The sequence below is a fragment of the Microtus oregoni genome, unplaced genomic scaffold, assembly GCF_018167655.1.
Source record: "Microtus oregoni isolate MIOR12 unplaced genomic scaffold, Mior012 000017F_ref0000208, whole genome shotgun sequence".
In the NCBI taxonomy this organism is placed as follows: Eukaryota; Metazoa; Chordata; class Mammalia; order Rodentia; family Cricetidae; genus Microtus; species Microtus oregoni.
The window spans coordinates 11,643,538-11,659,485 of NW_024543076.1; the positions used below are offsets into that span (position 1 = coordinate 11,643,538).

Sequence of the window (15,948 nt, forward strand, 5' to 3'; positions counted from 1 at the left end):
TCCACGACAGTGGAAAGTTGAGAGTCCATGACATTGTGTTACTTTGTAAGGATCACAGTCAATCAGCCACTAAGCCAGGAATAAAAAGGATAAAATTAGATGCTTACGTCTCCAGTCTGTTTCTCCTCTCCTTGTTTTTAGCAGGACCTCCACATTGGCCTTGAACTGGATGGGTAGCCAATGACCACCTCCTGCAAATTCTCTAATAGCAACACCAGCTTGGGACCAAGGACTCAGCATTTTGAGCCTATGGGGGACATTTCTTATTCAAATCACAACACTCTCTTTTAAAAAAAAATCATGTGTCCTCATAAGATTTAGGAGATTACATTAGTTTACAAAAGTAAGGTATCCAATTGTAATTCCATTGTGGTTATTTTGGTTGCCAAAGGAATTGAATTTGCCTTTTCGTCTTATAGGATTCTTTTCTTAGTAGGGAATTAGTTCCAGAAAATGTCAGATTAATGATTTCAAGGAACATTTTGTCAGTTTGTCGGTCCTGTCAGTAAACACCATTCCCTGCTGAGCCATCTCTCCAGCACTTTCTTCCTTGTCTCAAAATAGTTTCATACATGTGCCATTTCTGAGTGTTGTACTACTTTATAGATCACAGGATCAATGATTATTGGTTAATGATAGGTTTGATTCTTTCCAAATTCTAATTTATCCTTACTGTTAATTCTGATGTCTAACCTACCTTCTGAATTGTCAAAAGCCCTGCTCCCTAATTTTGTCACCCCAAAGAAGCATTATCATCTAGTTCATGTTCAAAATTTTTGTTATTGGAATAAGAAAATATTCTTGCAATTTTTGCAGTTCACCTAATGTTGCAAAAAAATTTCATGTTGGCCATTTGCGCTCCACCATCATAGGTAAGTGTTCCCTTTAACAGACAGTACTAAACGTGTCTAGGAGACATACATGATAATGCAATGTAATGGTTCAGAGTTTAAGTGAAAAGGGAAGAAAAGGCTCCCCACAATGTAGATTACATAAGCATGATGCTGAGTAAATGTTGCACTAAATTGAAAAATTGGTTTACATGTTAAAAACCAAAATTTATTTCAAAAGGTAAAGGCTGAAGTCAGTTTTCATTGGTGTGTATGTTATGGTTGTAACTTAGATATACGGAAAACTGAAAGAGGCAAAAATAAAAAATAGTCACAAATTATTTCTGTGGGTTGGCAGAAATCTTTCATATTTTTTTGTTCCTACAACTGTAATTTTCAAGACTGGAAACTAAAGGTTTTAATAGAAATTATTTACTTTAGAAATACTGGAACTACTTTATAATTATAAAGCTTTCATGTATAATATGCTTTTTTGAAGTGTGTGTGTGCGCACGCTTGTGTATATGGGTGTGGGAACTGCCTACTGAGTTCAGAAGAGGGGGTCAGGTGCCCTGGAGTTGGAGTTACAGGCATGAGTGTGGAGAACTGAACTCTAGTGCTGACTAGAGCAGCCAACATAGCAAACACTCTTTAACCACTGAGCCCTCTCAAGTCCTGCTCTTTATTTATTTAAAATACTTTGCAGTACTGCAATTCAAAACTCAATTTAGGATTGTGCAATATTAGACTTGGAGTTTATTCCAGGTTAGAAATCTATGATGTGTGCTCAAGAATAAGCCATTTAGATGCTACTGTGATAGATTTCAACATTGGAAAATTGTATGAGTGGCAGATTATTGTTGAAATAAGAAAGCTTTCATGGTTAGAAAGTCTTTGAGGAGTATTTTATGGGAAAAAAAATAACAGGACGTAACCAAAAGTATCTAGGAAATCTGTCGTATAACAAAATCTACATTGAATGGAGTCAAAAAGAGTAAATGGGTAAGTAGGGTATGATAAAGTATCGGGAGGAAAGAATATTTATTGAAATTTAGTGAACTAAGTGTTTATATGTGCTAATTCGTTGGTCTGTGCAGTCCAGAGTCTAGAAAATATCCTTCAATAGCCATAGTTTTAGTTTTTGAATGAATATTTATTTATTAAGTATATAGCAAGTAAAAGAGTAAACAGCAAGGCAGAGAGAGAAAGAGAAAAGTAGGTAGGGAGATGGAGAAAAAAAGCAGAAAACCAAAATAATGGTCCAATCAGGTGCTCAAAACATTTGGCAGAAACCAACTGGGAAATCCTTTTTAGACAGCCAGCTAGTAGAGTTCCCAGTTGAGCGAGCTTCCTCGGGTGAGACTTCCCAGTGTAAGAACAAGCAGCGACAGCCAAGGATAACGTATCAGACACTCAACAGCTTCAGCAGAACCAGTGCGGGACATGGAGGCAGTCAGCTGAGTTTCCTGTGGCTAAACCTTCAACTTCCCCTTCTTTAAGTGCTTTTATGTCATAGGGTAGACCTCCGATGGAAATGGCTTATATTCCAGCTCTTTGCAAGGACAGGGTTCTTCCCTCCATGTTACAGAGGTAGAGGAACAGCCCACTCTCAATCAAAGGGGTGGCATGCTTGGATCTGAAGTGGGGGTGGAGACAGCTTCTCAGTGAGCTCGAACAGCACGGGACAGTTTATACCATTTAGTGTAGATTTTTCCCATTTAAGTCACAACAGCCCTGCTCGGTAAGTACTACTAAGATTTATGAGGAAGAAATTCGAGCAGAAGTAACTTTCTCAAGATCATATGGATAAAGTATTTGTAGCTAGGATTTGAAATTGTCCATTTCTGAACCATACAGATATATTCAGGTGTACTTGTGAGCTGACAGTGTACTAAGAAAAATAGATATACAATATTAGTAGCAGCCGAAGAAGGTAAGTTTCCTGCTGGGGCTGTATAGATTTGGAAGGTGTGCAAACAGAGATGCTTGTAATTCAAGTTAGGCTTTTTTTAGTCTTATTGATTTGTTACAGGGTCTTATTTGTAGCCTAAGTTGACCTAGAACTACTATATAGCCCAGACTAAGCTTGAACTTTTGGCAATCTTGCCTCAGACTCCCAAGAGCTAGGTAGGATTACAACTGTTTGCCAGCAAGCCACTGTATTTAAATCAGGAAATGATTTATTATAAAAAATAGAATGGTTTGCAAAGTTATTGGAGAACTATAGATGTTTTTAATTGAGCAACAAGAACAACTCCCAAAACATTCCCAGAGTTCAGTTACCAAGGGAGGGTCTGCCTCTTCTACCATTGCATCCATGCTCTGGGACCACTGCCATAGTCTGGAAACTGCCACTGTTCATGCCGTGTCTTCTGCAACCCATTATGGGCAAAGAGGTCACACCATGTCCTGTCTTTCGTCTTGTTTTGGAAGTTATGGCACAGTACTAGAATCTGTATTAGCAGGTGCCACTGAAGAGAGGGAAGAAAAAACAAATGCCCCAAAGTTGCATAACTGCTTGTCACGGCCAAACAAAACAGCCAGAAGTATCTCCTTTGCCAAATCTCATGCAAACTGTCTCAACCTAGATTTCTGGAACCCTAACTACAAAGGACTCTGGGAAATGGGGATGTCGATATTTTAGATTTTACAGTGTATGAAGACAGATAGATACTGAACATCAGACTTGCATCAGCAGAACATGGAAGTACAGGCTGTGGAGCAGTGTGTGCTCTTGGGGAACAGTCTTGTGGAGGACTCACGGTAGTGCTTGGAAGATATCTGAGCTAGTTAGAAAAGGGTGGGGTAGACACAGATGAGTGTAGGTGCCTGCAGAGTGTGTGTGTGCGTGTGTACGCGTGTGTAAGTGCAGGTACCTGCAGAGGCTGAGTGTGCGTGTCTGTGTACACTTGTGTCTGTAAGTGTAGGTGCCTACAAAGACTGAGTGTGTGTGCATGTGTATGCAAGTACAGGTACGTACAGAAACTGAGTGTGTGTGTGTGTGTGTGTGTGTGTGTACACATGTGTATGCAAGTACAGGTGCCTGCAAAGACTGAATGTGTGTGCACGTGTATGTAAGTGCAGGTACCTACAGAGACTGAGTGTGTGTGTGTTTGTATATACACATGTCTATTTAACTGCAGGTGCCTACAGAGGCTGAGGGTGTGTGTGTATGTGTGTGTGTGTACACATATGTATATAAGTGCAGGTTCCTACAGAGGCTGAGGCTAGGTGGGTGTGTTTGTGTGCATGTGAATGCAAGTGCAGGTGCCTTTGGAGGCCAAATGAGGGCATCAGATCCCCTGGAGCTGGAGGTACAGGTAGTTGTGAGCTCCTGATATGAGTGTTTGGAACCAAACTTGGACCTTCTGGAAGAATAGCAAGTAACCTTAACCACTGGGCCATTTCTCTAGTTCCCTAAGTGCTATATTCCTTGGAATTAACTGAGTAGTTATTATTATTCTTGTTTTGTTTTTTTGTTTTTTTATATATATATATTTTTATTGAGAAAAGGAGAAAAGAAAAAAAAAGTTTCCACCTGCTCCCAGCCTCCCATTTCCCTCACCCTCATCCCACCCTACGCCCCCTCCTCCCACCCTTCTCCCCCTCCCCCCACTCCTTTCCCCCTCCTTCTCCAGTCCAAAGAGCATTCAGGGTTTTCTGCCCTGTGGTAAGACCTAGGACCTCCCACTTCCGTCCATATCTAGGAAGGTGAACATCCAAACTGGCTAGGCTCCCACAAAGCCATCACATTACGTAGGATCAAACCCCCGTGCCATTGTCCTTTGCGTCTCATCAGCCCTCATAGTTCGCCATGTTCAGAGAGTCCAGTTTTATCCCATGCTTTTTCAGTCACAGTCCAGCTGGTCTTGGTGAGCTCTCAATAGATCAGCTCCACTGTCTCAGTGGGTGGGTGCATCCCTCGTGGTCCCGACTTCTTTGCTCATGTTCTCCCTCCTTCTGCTCCTCATTGGGACCTTGGGAGCTCAGTCCAGTGCTCCAGTGTGGGTCTCTGTCTCTATCTCCATCCATCACCAGATGAAGGTTCTATGATGATATGCAAGATATTCGTCAGTATTGCTCTAGGATACGGTCATTTCAGGTTCCCTATCCTCAACTGCCCGAGGAACTAACTGGGGACCTCAGCTTGGGCACCTGGGAGCCCCTCTAGGGTCAGGTCTCTTGCCAACCCTAAAGTGGCTCCCTTAACTAAGAATTGTGGTTCCGTGCTCCCCTGTCCAACCTTCCTTTATCCCAATCCTCCTGTTTTCCCAAGGCCCCCCCTCCTTCCCTTCTAACTTTTCTCTCCCCATCTCCCCTTACCCCCATCCCACCCCACCCCCAAGATCCCAATTTTCTCCCCGTCAATTTTGTCTACTTCCCTTAGCCAAGAGGATAACTATATGTTTTTCCTTGGGTTCCCCTTCTTACTTCCTCTTCTTTAGATTCACCTATTGTAGACTCCGTGACCCTTATTTATGGCTAGAAACCAATTATGAGTGAGTACATCCCATGTTCATCTTTTTGGGTCTGGGATACCTCACTCAGGATAGTCGCTCTTGTTTTGTTTTTAAGATTGTATTTATTTATTTTATGTATGAATACTCTATCTGCATGTATGTAAGAGAGTTTTAGATTCAACTATGATGGTTGTGAGCCACCATGTGGTTGCTGGGACTTGAACTCAGGACCTCTGGAAGAGCAGCTGGTGCTCTTATCCATTGAGCCATTCCTCCAGCCCTGAGTAGTTATTATTCTAACATGTGTTTCTAACTACCAACAATGATGCTGATAAGAGTTCTATTTCTGTGAATATTATGGGAACCTTTGAAATAACGACTCACTAAGTAATTCCTTACTTCATGTCCTCACACAAGTAACACATCATGAATGCTTTAGTGAAAAACATTGAGTTGGTATGTTTTGTTAAAAGGGCTTTCTATGTTATAACTTGGTAATAGAGAAGAACATAGTTTTAAAGCCAAAATGGACTTAAAAATTACGATTATATATGTATTTGCTTCTAGGAAATTTTATAGCAAATCTAAAAGAAGCTTTAGGGCATCAAGTAACAAGAATAAATTACATTGGAGATTGGGGCATGCAATTTGGTAAGTATGTTTGACATGCTTTTCATTTTATTATATGACCTAATTGTTTCAAATACTATAACATTTGATCATCTGTATGGGATATAGACAAGATCCCTGTTGGATAAAATAGTGTAATAGTGTGGTGCTAGGAATTGAACCTGGGGGTCTCCTGTATTCCTGGCACATGAACTACCACTGAGCTGTATCTGCCTATAGAGTTATATATTCTACATAATCTCATCATATAATTAAATTGAATATTCAGAGAAATGCCTAATTAATACACTTAACACACACACGTGCACATTAAGCCTTTAGTGAGGAAGAGTAACTTACCTTTATTGATTAAAGGTAGAAATGAATACACAGAGAAGAAATAATTCTAGCTATGTATTCCCATCTCAGCCAAGGCCTGCATTTTTAGATCAGTGAGGTCCAACCCCGGCCCCACATCTGATGAGAAATGGGATTTATTGTTACGTGACTGAGTAACCCAGAGGTAAAACAAAGTATGATATGTTGGCTTTCTCTAGAACCTCCCAGTGGATGAGGTGGAGGATGAAAGGAAAAGGGTGAGGCCCAACAGTTGTGTGGCATCAGTCATGTCTAAGGTCATTTGGAAACTTTGTGGTTCATACAACCAGTAACCTAGGTATGAGGAAGGCAAGACAGATGAGGGACTGGTTGCACACTGAATACAATCTTGTGATGTTTTCAAGGTCCGGCCATACTGCTACGTTCTCTGGCAGAGAGGTATCACCAAATTCCTAGAAGGCAGCTGTCCTCACTGGGATTTTTGTTGTAGCACTTTTTGTGTGCTCTTTCTCCCACAAGATGCTAATTCCTTCAAAGTATAGACTATGCCATAATTACTTTTGTATCCACAATGTGTGGCACATAAGAGACACCCAGTGATGAATGATGCTTACGATACTAATAGCAAACCTAGGTGATAGCGTAAGGCTTCTCTAGGAGTGTATAGTACACATCACTAGTTCTGAAATTCACTAACACGCTTATATTCTACATCCAGTGAGAGGAAATCAGTTTCCAAAAGAAAGACCACTTCATTTAAAGGAACTTTTTTGTAAGATATTTATAATGACTTCTTATGAGTAATTACTTAAGTTTAAGCTCTAGGTACAACAATCAAGTCTTTATAGATAGCATCCACTTTTATTCCTTTGACTGATTTAGACATTTCACAGGCTTCAGCAAGTATGTGATTTGAGTAGTTATCAAATTTTGGCTGAAAGATTTTACAGTAATATTTTTCTTTATAGAAATATAATTGGTGTTTTTGTTTGTTTCTTTCACTTTTGGGGGGCCTGCCACCCAGCTCCCAAATAAATACACAGAAGCTTATTCTTACTTATGAATCCCTAGCCATAGCTTGGCTTGTTTCTAACCAGATTTTCTAACTTAAATTATTTCATTTCTCTTTAACTATTTTTTTTTGCCTCTAGGCTTTTTACCTTTTCTTTATATATCCTTCTTTCCTTCTTACTCTGTGAATGACTGGCTGACCCTTGGAGTCCTCTCCTTTTCTCTACTCACTTTCTTTTTTCCTTTAGATTTCTCCTCCTATTTATTCTCTCTGCATGCCAGCCCCTCCTCTCCTTCCTCCTCCTGCCTAACTATTGGCCGTTCAGTTCTTTATTAGACCAATCGGGTGGATGAGGCAGGCAATGTAATTCAGTTTTACAGAGTTAAACAAATGCAACATAAAAGAATGAAACACATCTTTGCATCATTAAACAAATATTCCACAGCATAAACAAATGTAACATATCTTAAACTAATATTCCACAACACAGGAATAATGTTATTAATGACCTGTTAGCATTTCATTACAGCTGTTAGAAGAATTAAAATTTTCTTTCAGATATTCCATTTGAAAGTTGGCACATGGCTTCTGTGCACAGAATTAGTTTTTCAACATGTATCAAACTGAATGTTAAATGGAATAGTTTTTGCTTTTCCCATCTTTTCAGTAATCACTGGGCATCTCTGCACGTTCTGCTCCCAGTACCCTGAATCATAATCACATTTGTTTTTCTTTTGAAATAAACAGAACTTTAAACATCTTCCTCAGTGTTCTCTGGGATCTAGAACATTTCTTCTTCTCAAAATAGCATTGTGCTCTCTGCTGAGTCTCATAGGAAAATGAGCATTGGTGCTGGAGAGATGGCTCAGCAGTTAAGAACACTTGTGGCTCTCGTAGGGGACCCGAGTTGGGTTCCCAGCATCCACATGGCAGCTTACAGCAACTTGTTAACTCCTGTTCCAGAGGACTCAATTTGTTCTCCTGGCCTTTGCATGCACCAGGAATGCCTGTACTATACATACATACATACATACATGCAGGCAAACACTCATCCACATAAAATTAAACAAATCTTCCATAAAAGGATGCAAAGTGAGCATTCATAAACCTTTTAGATATGAAGCTTGATGATTGGCATGGCTGCTTAAACATTAGTTTTTCAAAATAACAAGCCTACATCCTGCTCTAGACCCAGGTTGTGTTTGTGTAGGCAAAGACTGTTCATTCATTTCCTGGCCACCCAGACCCAAATAATCTCACAGAAACTATATTAATTATAACACCTTTCAGCCAATGACTCAGTCATACTTCTAGCTAGCTCTTACATCTCGAATTAACCCATTTCTATTACTCTGTGTATCAGCATGAGGCTGTGGCCTACTGGTAAGGTTCCGGAGCATCTGTCTCCTTCAGCAGCTATATGGCGTCTCCTTGATTCTGCCTACTTTGTCTCTATGCTTTTGTTTGGACTTCCTGCCTGGCTTTACTAAGCCAGCTTCTTTAATAACCAATGGTAATAAGTCATATTCATAGCATACAGAGGGGAATCCCACATCATATTTGTCCTTTGAAACTAAAATTATAGTCATCTTTTACTATTGTTTATTAAGACTATTCTAAAACCTCATTTAGTATTTTTTGAGAGTTCAGATTAATATAACTTTGAGTATATCAGTATAATTTTGAATGTCTAGTGCCTCACAAAGTAACTGTCCAATAAATGTTTGTTTTCTTACTGTCTGCCAAAGAATTACTGAATGCAAAGATAAGTTGTTGTGGGAGCTGCGGGCTGCGTTCCTGCCACCCAGCTCCTGGCCACCTGGCTAGCTTATGCCCCAAAATAACAACACACAAACTGTATTCATATAAACACTGCTTGGCCCATTTCTGTTAATGTGTGTAGTACCACGAGGTAGTGACTTATCTTGCCTAACCCATATTTAGTAACCTGTGTAGCACCAGTCTTACCAGGAAAGTTTCAGCATGTCTGACCTGGTGGCTTGCTTCATCGCGTCTGCCCCAGAAAGGAGAGGAAATGGCGTCTGTCTGAGGCGTCTTACCTCACTTCCTCTTCCTCCCTGCATTCTGCTCTGTTTACTCCACCCACCTAAGGGCTGGCCTATCAAATGGGCCCAAGGCAGTTTCTTTATTAACCAATGACCTTCCTCCATCATAAGTAGACCTAGACTCTGTGTTGGATGAGCTTACAATCTTTTAACTTAGGCTCAGTGAGCCATTGCAGTTTGGAATAAGCTTTTCAGTGTTTTTCTTTTGATGTGCCATGATGTGGGATGTCCTTCTGTATATGTTTTGCTCTTAATGGTTAATGAATAAAGCTGCTTTGGCCTATGGTGGGGCAGAATATGGCCAGGTTGGCAGAGATAGAGAGAGAAAGTAGGTGGAGTCAAAGAGATGCCATGTAGCTGCAGAAGTAGGACACCAGAACCTTTCCAGTAGGCCACATCCTCATGGTGATATATAGATTAATAGAAATGGGTTAATTTATGATGCAAGAGTTAGTTAGTAAGAAGCCTGAGTAATAGGCCAAAGAGTGTTATAATTAATATAGTTTCTGTGTGATTATTTGGGTCTGGGTGGCTGGGAACAAAAGAGCAGTCTCTGTTTACTGTGTCATTTTATAAAATATGCCTTATATATAGCAGTGATTCTCGGGGTTTATAACTGAGAAGTTCATCTTTTTATAGAACTATACCTGGTTTTCACCATGACTGACTGCTCTATTATTTTATTGAATAATGTTTCATTTACTGATTATCTTAACAGGTCTGCTGGGAACAGGTTTCCAGCTGTTTGGCTATGAAGAAAAACTCCAGTCCAATCCTTTACAACATCTCTTTGAAGTAAGTTGGTAAGGCAACATTAGAGAATGCTTCAACATTTTTTTCAGAATACTTCACAAAGACTTTTTAAGGCAATCCCAAGACCTGACTAATTTCAGTTCCAGTCCAACTGGTTTCTTTAAAAAAAAAAAGTATTCTGTTTTACTTGATTTTAAACAGTAATTCCCCAGATACATGGAATCATCTTAGAAGTAATGCATAGGATCTGGTCAGGCAATGCACATTTATAGTCCTAGCTCTCAGGAGGCCAGTCTGTGCTACAGAGCCTCAAAACAAACAAACCATAAAATCCACACAGGCTAATGGCTAAGAAAGACACAGAAATTTCTCTCTGTTCTGTCAGTTTATATATTTCATCTTTCTTTCTGGTATTTATAGCAACAGCCCTGGCTGTCCTGGAACTTACTCTGCAGACCAGGCTGGCCTTGAATTCACAGATCCACCCACCTCTCCCTTCCCAGTGCTGGGATTAAAGGCTGGCACCACCACTGCCCAACAAGATTTGTAAATCTTTAGTGTATGTTTTTTTGCCCTTTTATTTTCTCATTGTACAGGAAAACCACTCTATAAATTGTATTCTAAAGTTTTATGTTTTGTTTTATTCATTAAGCCATTCAGTTCTTCCTGAGGTTTGCCCAATGTGAACACCCAGTTTTCTTCATTTTGTCCTCTGGATAGCTTTATTCTCTATATCTCAGGTTTCTTTTCCTGCCCAAGTACTCTCCAGAGTCAAATTTCATTTTTATTGTCTCATTGTTTTCTGTGTCACACATGTTAGTGATAGACATACAGGGAACCAAACTACAGATGTTCTGTCTCTGTAAGGAAGAGTACTCGCCAAACTAAGGGTCTACATCCCTAACCAAAGAACTCAGAGAGGGCATTTGTCATTTCCTTTTTGCTTGATCTTTCCCTTGAAGCTACCTATGTAGTAAAGTTGAATTCTCTATTTCTTTTAGAGTTTATGCCTGCATCATACTTTCTTCTTTTTATTATTTTAGTTCTGTGTCTGTGCATGTTGGTATGTTCACATGAGTGCAATTGCCCTAGAGGCATCACATTCCTTATAAGCTAGAGTTACAGTGAGCTAGAGCCCACTTAGGTGGGTGCTAGGAACTGAACGCAGGACCTCTGGCAGCGCAGTGAGTGCTTTGAGCCGCTGAGTCACCCCTCCCGTTCTGCACCTGACATGGAGACTAGAAACTTAGCTTATCTTTTCCATTAAGGGTATAATCAGTAGGCACAAACTTAAAAACTAAATCCACTTTACCATTATCAATAAATAAAATATTCCCTCTCACTCTCTATAATTATTTTCTGTATTATGTTTTTAATACTCAGAAAATGACATTTTTTACTACAACTTTAGCAAATTGTTCCCAGACCCAGGTTTATTATCTTCGTTCCATGTTGGTCTCCAATATACAAGCTGTCCCCACCAACCCTGCGAGACATCAGTTCTCTGTATGTTGCAGGCTTCACCTGGGTGTTGTTACCTGGTCCTCCTGCCCAAGTACTCTCCAGAGTCAAATTTCATTTTTATTGTCTCATTGTTTTCTGTGTCACACATGTTAGTGATAGACATACAGGGAACCAAACTACAGATGTTCTGTCTCTGTAAGGAAGAGTACTCGCCAAACTAAGGGTCTACATCCCTAACCAAAGAACTCAGAGAGGGCATTTGTCATTTCCTTTTTGCTTGATCTTTCCCTTGAAGCTACCTATGTAGTAAAGTTGAATTCTCTATTTCTTTTAGAGTTTATGCCTGCATCATACTTTCTTCTTTTTATTATTTTAGTTTAATATTTTATTATTTATTATTTTAGACCTAGAAGAACTAGAGGGACTCTGCCATCCTGTGTAGGCGCACTAGGAGTAGTGCCCTCGGAGGCTTGCCCCACCCTGTGGACTCCTCAGCTGCTGTTTTCCTGGCAGTGCTCCCAGTCCTCTCCAATCTAGACAGTTCTCCTTCTTCCAAAAAATGCATGCCTTTCTACCCACCTGCAGCTTTCTGCTATAATACTGCAGTATGCAACATCAGAATGGGGGCACCTCATAGGGACAAGGTATACAGTGTGTATCTGACCTCAGTGAATTGTGCAAACCATACTATTTTCAACATGAACCTAGTGCACACTGTTCTACAAAAGTTAGTGTCATCCTTGAATGATATTCAAAGGCTGGGCAGATCATTCAGTGGTCGAACACTAACTAGCTTAGCATTCACAAGACTGGGTACAAGTCCCAGTTGTAGGAGAAAAGGCATTTTATAGGGGCCATGGCACATCCTGCAATTCTAGAATTTGGGAAGTAGAGGCAGAAGGATGAGGTGTATTCCCTTGTTTCAAAGAAACAAAACAGAAAGAGAAGATGTTTTTATTATATTACAAAATAAATAAAAATAAGAAAAACAACATAGGAAAGAGATTAAGGTTCAAATACTTTTCATGTGCAATGGTAATATATTAAGGAGAAGAAATTCAATGATGAATTTGGAAGTTGGATTTTGTTTTAGGCAGAAATTTTAAACTTTATTGTTAATTGTTTGAAGTGCTGATATGCTGAAATTCAGTTAATATCTCCTTTCTCTTCTGCCTCCCCCTTCCTTCCTTCCTTCCTTCCTTCCTTTCCCCCAGTGCTGGGGATTGAATGCAAAAACTTTAAATTTCTGTGATTCTTTTACCATTCAGACTCAGTACTGGGATGTATGTGCCTGAGTGCAGAGCACTTGCTCCCCACGTGCAGCTCTGGGCTCATTGCTCTCCCAGTGAGGTGTGGGCAGGTGTCCTTCTCAGCATTTGCACAGTGTTGGTTTCAGCCGCATTCTTTCAGAAGGCCTTAGAGCGTTCTTTAAAATAAGTCATGTTTTGCAACATAAAGCAAGGCTTTTAACAATCACAAAAATTGAAATAATTTTGTAAGCAGAGACTGCACCTTCATTCCCCAGCCACCCAGACATGAATAATCACACAGAAGCTGTATTTATTACAACACTGTTTGGCCAACAGTTGCTCAGGCATATTCCTAGCCAGCTCTTAAATCTTAAATTAACCCATTTCTATTATTTTATATTTTACCACGAGGCTTTGGCTTACCGGTAAGATTCTGGCATCTTTTACCTTCGGCAATTTTGTGGAGTCTACCTGACTCCACCTTCTTTCTCCCTGCATTCAGTTTAGATTTCTACTTACCTATATTCTGTCCTGCCACAGACCAAAGCAACTGCTTTATTAACCAATGGTAATAAAACATATTCTTAGCATACAGAAGGAAACCCCATATCATAATTTCTTTTTCTTATCAGACCATAATGAAATAAAGCTAGATATCAATAATAATGGAAACTTTAAAATACACATAGTGAAATTCTGAGAGAAGTTTGAAGTTTTTTCGACTTTCCTTTTTGCTAATAATGAAAAATCTTGATTACTGTTGCGACAAAGCCTAACATTAATTGATATTATTAACCCCTACAATTTGCAAATTACTAATGGCGGGTACCGAAAAAACAATTAAAACTGCATTAGAAGTGAGCCTTAGTAAACCATCAGCCCCATACCTTTCCAGTTTACAGAACTAAACCAGCAAAGTGGATAGTGCAAAACCACAAAATGCCTGTTCCACATAATGCTTAAGAGTCCAAGCTGGAATTAGTTAACCTTCCTGTAACTATTTCTGTTTGCAGTCACCGCCTGTTGTCTTTTATAGCTTGAAAGAATAGCTTTAAGTTTTTTCATAAAAAATAGCTCCTGGACCACATCTGAGAAGATTAGGCTGGGGAATAGTCAGATGTAGGTGGAAGAAGACTCCAAAGTCCCCACCCGCGATGCTCAACCCTTTGATGATAGGTTCAGCGCTGGGAGAGTCATTGCCCTCAGTTGTGGGCATATCCAACCCAGTGGTCATACAAATGGCCCTGTTCAGAGGTCATAAATCTGGGGACGGGATGGATAGAGGAGAATGGAGGATGATAACGGTGAGAGGGGGTGGAGGGAAGCACAATTGGAGTGTATCATGACATGGGAGACTGTCAAAGAATAAACAATAGAAAATAATCTTTAGTAGCTGTTAAACCTCCCATTCATCTTTCATTTACTGGATTAAGCCATGCTACTGTGATAAGCCTTTCTCAATTAAGTTTTTGTATGGAAATAACAGTGTATAATAGTACATTTAATGTACTTTTAGGTTTACGTACAGGTTAATAAAGAAGCTGCAGATGATAAAAATGTAGCGAAATTGGCACACGAATTCTTCCATCGACTAGAACTGGGTGACGTGCAGGCACTTTCACTGTGGCAAAGATTTCGGAACTTGAGCGTTGAAGAGTACATTCAGATTTACAAGGTACCCCAGAACCTCTGTGTTCCCTTGCTGGTATTGTGCTTACTGCCTGCTGCTTAAGTAGATGTCTAGTTTAGTTGAAACTCCAGTCAAATGATGTTCTTGGGTGAGAGAGCTGAAAACAAATAAATAATCCAGAGCTTCTCTTGTCCTCATTCTCTCAGAAAACATAATTTGTGAGGTAGTGCTAGATGGTGGGAAAGAAGACTGTACTGGGGGTGAGTGAGCAAGGTGAGCAGTGGTGTGGAACGGGAGCCAAGAGGCTGGACTGGAGCATGATGGTTCCCTTTGCCAGGCTGTGCAGTTAGTGCAGACTTCTGGCTGCAGAAGCCTTCACAGCTGCCTTGGCCGCATGACTGCCTGAGTGTGATGAGTAGCTGTTACAGTAAATGTTCAGTGCTATCTAGATCCTGAGGCCATGAATGCCTGTGACTGCAGATACACACTGAGGATTTGGCCACTGGCACTGTGGTTGTTAGAAAGTCTAAGCTTTAGTTTCCATCTTTGTGGCAGGGGTAAGACATCTTTAGTTTTGTCTTAGTAAAAAATTAACCAACATTTTCCCCATACTTCTGAATCTTCTTAGCGCCTTGGAGTGTACTTTGATGAATATTCAGGAGAATCGTTTTACCGTGAAAAATCTCGAGATATTTTAAAGTTGCTGGACAGCAAAGGACTTCTACAGAAAACAATGTATGATCAAGCTACTATTCTCCCTTTCCCTTTTCCTGCCTCCCTCCCTTCCCCTTTCCCTTCCTTCCCTTGTTTTCTTGAAGATTGTAACTCACTATGTAGTCGTGGCTGGCCTAGAACTACTTGCAGACCACGCTGCCCTGAAACTCACAGAGATCCTCCAGCACTGAGATTAAAGGCACATGCCACCACATCCAGCCCCAGGTTACTGTGCTCTAGTCAAGTATGCGTGTTCTTTAACACTGATGTCAATATAGTCTCTGAGTGAGGACAAAGATAAGGTATGTAGTGTTTTCCATTTGTACTTTCTCTTGCCAGGCATGGTGGTACTAACCTTTAATCTCAGCATTTGCGAAGCAGAGGCAGGAGGTTCTCTGTGAGTTCCGTGATAGTCAGGGCCACATGCAGAAGGCCAAGGCAGGGGACTCACGAATTGAAGTAATGAGATGCTTTCTCATAGGCTATATCGCTATCATGACCAAAGTCTCATGTTAATAGGAGAAAGGATGGCTCCTCTTATAAAAGGGGACAGAAGTATAAAAACAATGAAGCCTGCCTCCAGTTACATTAATGATTTGAAAAGAGGAAACAGAATGTGCTTTTGTGACTTAACCTCACCCTTTTGGGGGTGGGAACAGACAGCTGCCAGTTTCAAAAAATATTTAAGTCAACTTATGAAAATAGGCGTAAAGTAATGGTAGTACATCCCTATTGATATTGTTACCTTGTATATAGTAGAATTCTTTCCTTTTTGAGAAAGTTAACAGCAGATTTTGCATTTTCATGTTGTATCTTGAGGC

General features: G+C 40.2%; 1 protein-coding gene across 2 annotated transcripts in view; it reads left to right on the forward strand.

Annotated features, from left to right (window-relative positions):
* Positions 1 to 15,948, forward strand: part of LOC121458380 (probable arginine--tRNA ligase, mitochondrial) — a 46,437-nt gene that overhangs the window by 14,431 nt on the left and 16,058 nt on the right. Inside the window, exons 6-10 of one of the 2 annotated variants that reach the window (XM_041667642.1) lie at positions 817 to 872; positions 5,858 to 5,941; positions 10,035 to 10,111; positions 14,300 to 14,458; positions 15,042 to 15,148. In XM_041667642.1, the coding sequence (XP_041523576.1) occupies positions 817 to 872; positions 5,858 to 5,941; positions 10,035 to 10,111; positions 14,300 to 14,458; positions 15,042 to 15,148 (483 nt within the window). The remainder of the gene's footprint in view (positions 1 to 816; positions 873 to 5,857; positions 5,942 to 10,034; positions 10,112 to 14,299; positions 14,459 to 15,041; positions 15,149 to 15,948) is intronic. The other variant, XM_041667643.1, reaches the window with a different exon arrangement.